This window comes from Mastomys coucha, unplaced genomic scaffold (assembly GCF_008632895.1).
Source record: "Mastomys coucha isolate ucsf_1 unplaced genomic scaffold, UCSF_Mcou_1 pScaffold21, whole genome shotgun sequence".
Lineage (NCBI taxonomy): Eukaryota > Metazoa > Chordata > Mammalia > Rodentia > Muridae > Mastomys > Mastomys coucha.
The window spans coordinates 179011748-179019204 of NW_022196904.1; the positions used below are offsets into that span (position 1 = coordinate 179011748).

General features: G+C 44.2%; 1 protein-coding gene across 3 annotated transcripts in view; it reads right to left on the reverse strand.

The window, feature by feature from the left end:
* The window catches only part of Cfap43 (cilia and flagella associated protein 43), a 99266-nt gene that overhangs the window by 35767 nt on the left and 56042 nt on the right, over positions 1 to 7457 (reverse strand). For 2 of the 3 annotated variants that reach the window (XM_031390623.1, XM_031390622.1), the window contains exons 18-19: positions 3778 to 3858; positions 2458 to 2535 (exon numbers count right to left, since the gene is read on the reverse strand). In XM_031390623.1, the coding sequence (XP_031246483.1) occupies positions 2458 to 2535; positions 3778 to 3858 (159 nt within the window). The remainder of the gene's footprint in view (positions 1 to 2457; positions 2536 to 3777; positions 3859 to 7457) is intronic. The other variant, XM_031390624.1, reaches the window with a different exon arrangement.

The window sequence follows — 7457 nt, forward strand, 5'->3', positions numbered from 1 at the left end:
GAGGAGAGGAGAGGAGAGGAGAGGAGAGGAGAGGAGAGGAGAAGCCCATATAAGGAATATAGCAAGTTATAACTCAGGGTTAGTGATAGTAAAGTAGACATAATAGCTTAGAAGGTAGATTCCTGCCCAGTTTGTAGTGCTTTAAAGGCTCATCATAAATATAAACGTTTTGTGTCTTTTATCTGGGAACTGAATGATCAGAGGTGGGGTAGAAATCCCTGATTGAGATTAAATATTTACTACAACTTTTTTTTTTTTGCTTCTGGAAATGGCTATGGAGAATCGCGTTGGTTAGGGGTTATTTGAAGTGGAAAGATTCTCACTGAGAGTGGGTGCTTGGGTCCTGAAAAAGCAGATAAAGCTTGTTGAAGTAACATATGGATTTCTGATCAAAGAAAGAAAGAAAGGAAGGAAGAAAGAACGAAAGAAAGAAAGGAAGGAAGAAGGAAAGAGAACCAAGTAAAAGGAAAGGAAAGGAAAGGAAAGGAAAGGAAAGGAAAGGAAAGGAAAGGAAAGAAGAGTAAACTAGCTAGTCTCCAGATTAGTGGACTAATTAGGATCAGTTCTTCCTTCCATCATGTGGGTCCTGGAGATCAAACCCAGGTCATTAGCCCCTTTCATTGTGGGCATAAATTATAGAGAAACTAAGAAAGCATTCGTTGTTCTTATTTTCCTGGCTGCAGATGTGATGTAACCAGAGGCTTTAAGCAGCTCCCACCTTGACCTCTCTACCACGTATCTTGAACTGTGGGCCCCAATAAACCCTCTCTGCCTTAAGCAGGTTTCCTCAGGGTATTCTCCCATAGCACCAGAAAAGCGCGCAAGGCTCACAAGCTGATCTGAAAATTCAAATAGCAGAGTAAAATGTCCACTAAACGTTTGTTTCGAAAGAGAAGTGTAAAGGTAGATTTACCCTCAAGACATCAAAACATTCATGGAACTGTAATGACTAAATAGCTCTGTACTGACACAGGGGAAAATCAGGGAGTGGCCACCCTCAGGACAGGGAATCTAGAAACAGGTCTTCCCGTGGAGAAGCTTTCCAAAGTCCTGCAGAAAGGGCTGCGCGCTCAAGTTAGAGAAGGGCGGTGGGAAATGGGCTATGTCTCTGAAGAGCTACGGTCTGCCTTTTATACTGTTCATAAGAGTGAATTACACAGCAATTAAAGAATATTAGACAAGGACATCTGAGACTTTGGAAGACTTCCATTTTTTTTTTTTTTTTTTTAAGACAGCGTCTCACTGTGTTGCCCAGGATAGTCTCTCTAACTCCTAGGCTCAAGTGAATTTCCCACCCACTTCCCATCTCTGCCCCTAGAATAGGCAGAACTTTAGGCATGTACTTTGTGCTCAGCTTTTGTAAGGCCCTTTAAAATCAGAGACAAATACAAAAGCTATGAAAGAAAATTATGGACCAAGTCATAATTTTAAAATATTGTATGTAAGGTATATTTTTAAAAGAAAAAATAAGACAGAAAATAGTTGCTGTTGATTGAATCCTATATACAGACTATTGCGTTTTATTTCCTTATTCATGTGAGTGTGTATGGTAGGGATGCCATGCCTCTTGTATGGAAGGTCATAGGGGACAACTGTGGGAATCAATTCTCTCCTTCCACATGTGAGACCTTGGGGATCAAACTCTGGTCATTAGGCTTGGTATCATGTGCCTTTGTGCACTCAGAGATCTTGTTGGCCTGAATCATATATCTTTGCAGAAAACTTTTATAGGTTGAAGTATATAAACTATCAATTTTATGGAACACAACCTAACAATAAGAACTACCTGATAGGAGGATGAACTAGATGTGGCCTTAAGTGAGCAGCTATGGGCCTGAGCTGGAGAGAAAGGTGCCCAGGCTGAAGCTGAAGCTGAAGTTGAAGGATACCCAGCGTCAGGAGGGCGGTTACAAAGCTCACACTGTCCTCACATACCTGACTACACCACACGCTGAGAGTCTACGTAGATAACAGATGCACAAGAATACAAGGGGGATGTTATTACATCCTAGAAAAACAGAGCTGTAAAAATGGCTCTGCAATCACAATATAGCATGTGACTGAGCTCTGGAACTCTACGTGGTTGCATACTGAGGATGGACTTGGTGTAACGGCAGAGTTTAGGAGAAACGGTAGAAAAGTTAAAACCGTTATGCCAGGAGTTTGAGAGCCATGGTGAGGCGAAGCAGGACAGAGGCTGCCTTCAAACCAAAAACAAACAAATGAAAAACTGTCAGTGTACAACTTCGAAGTAAGTAAGTATGAAAATACAATATAAGATGGGGCACTTGGGGGAAGGGGAAACCCACTGTGTGTCTGACATTAGAGTGTGATATAGCTAAAGTTTGAGCCTGTTAGAATACCCTAGAAAGCCCAGGAGGTTAGGCCCTCACATTGTGTGAAACAAAATAAGGTGAAAATAATTTCTGATGGCAGGCAAGTGAACACTGTACTTACAATCTGAGCAAGCTCCTTAATTCCTCTTTTGATCTCCTTTCTTCTGGGGGTAAAAATCTTCACCTCATTTTTGATGGCCTGAAAGGGAGAAAGCACCTCACTTAATAAGGCAAGGGAAGGATGGTGGGGAGAGACAAGGAGAACTTTGAATGACGCACAGGTAGCAAGCACTTCTTTAAAATGGAGATAGAATGCTTGCAAAGACTGTACTGTGAACTATACAAGGGACGGGGGAAGGGAGGCATGGCTCATCCAATAAAGGCTTGCTGCACAATTGCAAGCAGCAGAATTGGGATCCCCAGAAACACACACAAATGTCAGCTAGGTAGAGCAGCCCACCTGGCTTCAGAGGGCAGATCCCCAGCGCAAGCTGGCTAGCAACGCTGACCATATCGATAAGCTCTGAGTTTGAGAGGGCAGGAGAGAGCCTGCTTTGATGATTAAGGCAGTTAAGGAAGAATGATGGAGGTCATTCCTGCCATCAACTATGAGCCTTCACATGCAAGCACATATATACATATGAGCTAACATGCACGTAAAAAACATGAATATGCACTGCAAGAAAAACAAAATCAAACCAACCATGAAATTGTGCCCCCGTGACACCGTGCTTAAATTTAAGGGTGTTTGTAAGGGATCACTGAAACAATGTGCAACCGATTCCAATCATACAAGTTAGAAAAAAGTAGAGAAAAATGCAATAGTGAATTACTGACAAACCAGAACTAGCCTAGCTTGAGTGAGACTGGATCCAGGACATCGCCTTCAGCCTGCTGCTCATGTCCTCAGCCACAGTAGCCCTTCTGTTCCCAACCCTTCCCTTTAAGACAACTATCCCTCAAGACTCAGAAACACAGGTCCCTTCTTGGCGTTGGTTTTCCTGATACTTTTGTTGGGTTTCAGGTTAAGCCTAGGTTCTTAAGGCTTGGAGAACTCAATCAAAAATCTGGGTCTGGCTTCAGTGTGTGTCTGCTTTTAGGAGAGTCACTTGTACACTGCAATGAACTGCCAAGGAGTATCTCATGGAGTCTGCTAACCTTCCCCCGGGTTTCCATATAAACAGAATGCAGCTGACACATCACAGAGTGTCAGTTCAAACCCATGCCATGCTTTATAGACAGTCTTCGTAGACCAGGCGTGGTGGCACACACCTTTAATTCCAGTGCTCAGGAGGCAGAGGCAGATGGATCTCTGAGTTCAAGGCCAGCCTGGTCTACAGAACAAGTACCAGGACAACCAGGATCACACAGAGAAACCCCGTCTCAACAGAATTAATGATGATGATGATGATGATGATGATAATAATAATAATAATAATACCTCTTCCATTTTTTGTTGGATCCAGGGAATAGTCTTGCTATTGACTAATTCCTCTTCTGATGACTCTGAGCTCATCTTCATCTGAGAGAGATTAGACAGAGATGGGTAGTTCTTAAGAACTGTCAAATCCTTCTCTCTTTACTTCACACCCTTTCATTGAATCCCTTTGCATTTGTCCCAGTTAAAAAAAATAATGTCAGGCATGGGCCTACCTAAGTGAATTCTTTAATCCTGACATCTCTGCCAGCACAGAAATCAAGATGTTTTAAAGACCAATAATAGGACATTAAACGAAATAAGATCACTTCAATGTTGCTAAAACCTCACTGCTACTTTGCAAGTGCCACGAAAGTGACTTAGAAAGGGGAAAGGAAGACATAATTCCCCCCAGAGGACAGTCACCCTGCCTCTTTCCTGCTCTGGGGAGCTCGGGCTTCTGGCTACCTTTTTTTTTTTTTTTTTTTTTTTTTTTTTTTTTTTTTCGAGACAGGGTTTCTCTCTGTAGCCCCGGCTGTCCTGGTACTCACTCTGTAGACCAGGCTGGCCTCGAACTCGGAAATCCGCCTGCCTCCGCCTCCCAAGTGCTAGGATTAAAGGCGTGCGCCACCACCGCCCGGCCCTTTTTTTTTTTTTTTAAAGATTTATTTATCTTATGTATATGAGTACACACTGTAGCTGTATAGATGGTTGTGAGCCTTCATCTGGTTGTTGGGAATTGAATTTAGAACTTCTGCTCGCTCTGGCCCAAAGAGTTATTTATTAATTATAAATAAGTAGCCTGGGCTACACATTTTAAAAAAGAAGTGGGAGAGGGCGGGGTGGCAGGCATGGGGAAGGGGGAGGCAAAAAACAAACAAACAAACAAACAAAAAAACAAAAAATTTAAAAAATTTAAAAATTAAAATAAATAAAAAATTTTAAAAAAGAAAAAAGGTGATAGATATTAATTTAAATCAATTCAAATTTATGTATGACTCATATTTTTATCTACCTCATATATCAAAATATTACTGGGTTTTCTTTCTAAACCATTTATTGTAACTGCCTTTGTAATCCTGGTATCATTTGATGTTGATGAGACAATAAAATTAAGTTTCTTACAAAAAAAATAAAAAAATAAATAAAATCTAAAATCTAACCTTAAAATAAATAAGTACACTGTAGCTGTCTTCAGCTACACCAGAAGAGGAAGTCAGATCTCATTACAGATGGTTGTGAGCCACTATGTGGTTGCTAGGACTTGAACTCAGGACCTCTGGAAGAGCAGTCAGTATCCTTACCCACTGAGCCATCTCACCAGCCCCTCTTCTCTACTTAGGAGCTTACTCTTTCCTCCTCCCTGGTGGTGGCGGTGGGGGATGTCCTGTTGTTTCATTTTGTTTTGTTTACAACCCTCACCTCATTTCCCTCTGCATCAGGTTTCCCTCTTCTCCTGGGTCTCACACCAGTAGCCAGATGCTCTGCTATCTAGGAATGCTACCCTCAGCTGACTGCTATGCTCCCCTTCACACCCCGTGTCTGGGATCCTCTTTTCAGCAAATGCTTTGGCACGCTCCTGGGTATCTCTGTGTTATGGTTCTCCCGTTGCCTTGCAGGCTGCCTCTCTCACTCTCCTCTGCTCCTCTGGATCCACCCTTTGGCTTTCTAGAAGCATCCCACCTGCTCCTTTTCTGCTTCTCACTTTTCATGCATTGCCAGGACCTTCCCGAGGCGTTCAATCCAATCCGTATACCCTTGGCTCTCAAATCAACATCCCCATTGGCTCTCAGATCAACACCCCCAGTACTAGACTCTTCCAGGATCTCCAGGTTCGCCTCTCCCATGGCCTGGGTTTTGTGGAATTGCTTCATGGATGCTGTATAGACTAATCAAGCTCAGTATGAGTAGAAACCGACTTTAGAGCCTGTCCTTTTTTTATTTTTTTAATCACAGCTGCCGGCTCTTTGACAGTGCGTTCCATTCCTACTCAGGGTGCTCTCTTCTACACGGCTGTTTAAAGGCCTCTCTGAGTAATCCGTGGACCATTTCTCTTCATCTCCCTCTATGTCCAGTCTCTGACACTGACCCAGAACCTTGCAGTGTCTCAGCCACAGCGCTCCCCCACTGCCACTACCTCTCCAGGAACCTCCTGGCTCCCACCCTGTGTCCTCCAAGTAACACTTTCCTCAAAGCAGCAAATGCTCATTTCAAAGCTGAGAACGAAAGCCTAGTTTTGTTAGTCCTCTGCTTCGATAGACTCTCATTGTGTGCAGCAAAAAAATCCAGACTCTTCTCTTGGTTTACGGTGCCTGTCCGTCTGGGCTTCTCGCCCACTTTGTTCTGGCTTACTTCAGTCACCTGCAAAGGCCTTCTACTGGTCCCCACACATCACGTGCCAAGCTCCCTGATCCTCTGTCCTGGCTCCTCAGGCCCTTCTGCTTTCCAAGGGGGCGTTGTCTTTTAAGTCTAATCTCAGTGTACGGAGAGGCTGGTCTGGCACATGCTGTCGTGTCAACCTAATTTCAGGAATAGCACTTGTTCACTAGCCAGCTTTGCCTGTTTGCTTCTGTTCCCACCTCTCTGTCCTCCAGCAGCACCACTGGAAGGGAACACTAGGAAAGCAAAACATTTCCTTTCATTCATGGCTGTGTCTGTCCTAGACGGAAGCTTTATAGGCACCCAGTAATTATTTGCACAACCCCTTTCAACTCACTCGGAATGGTTTTTCTTTTGTGGTGGAACCATATATAAAAATGTAATAGGCAGATTTTCTCTCCGATGACTTTCTAAGGTGGGACCAGCCGGGAGGCACAGGCCTCACAAGTTGCAGGGTAGCAGGGACAGGATCCTCTCAACCTCCGGCTACACCTAGGAGTGACATGGTGGATCTGCAACCCTCTCTGCCCCTTCCCTGCAAGAGGAGAGTCTGCCTTCAGGGAGTGCTTTAACCCAGGGACCCAGGTGAGATCTGCCATTTTCTCTCTGGTGACTTTCTAAGGTGGAACCAGCCAGGAGGCTCAGGCCTCACAAGTCACAGGGCGACAGGGACAGGATCCTTTCTATCTCAGACCACACCTAGGAGGAACAACAGACCCACAGCCCTCTCTGCACCTTTCCCGAAAGTGGAGGTCCTGTCTCCAGGGTGTGCTCTGACCTCAGGACTCAGGACGGACAACTGATCCACACCTCCCGGGATTTACCAGAGGAGAGCTGATCTCCCAGAAGTGCTGACACCAGCTTATAGACCCACAGGAGGAACAATCTCTAGTCAGAGACAGCAAGAACATCTAACACCAGAGATCAACAGATGGCGAAAGGAAAACACAAGAATCCTATCAACAGAAACCAAGACTACTTGGCTTCACCAGAACCTAGTACTCACACCACAGCAAGTCCTGGATATCCCAAAACACTGGAAAAGCAAGATTTGGATCTAAAATCATATCTCATGATGGTGCTAGAGGAATTTAAGAAGGACATAAATAACTCCCTTAAAGAAATACAGGAGAACACAGGTAAAGAGGTACAAACCCTTAAAGAGGAAACAAAAAAAATCCCATAAAGAATTACAAGGGGCTGGGCAGTGGTGGCACACGCCTTTAATCCCAGCGCTTGGGAGGCAGAGATAGGCGGATTTCTGAGTTCGTGGTCAGCCTGGTCTACAGAGTGAGTTCCAGGACAGCCAGGGCTACATAGAGAAA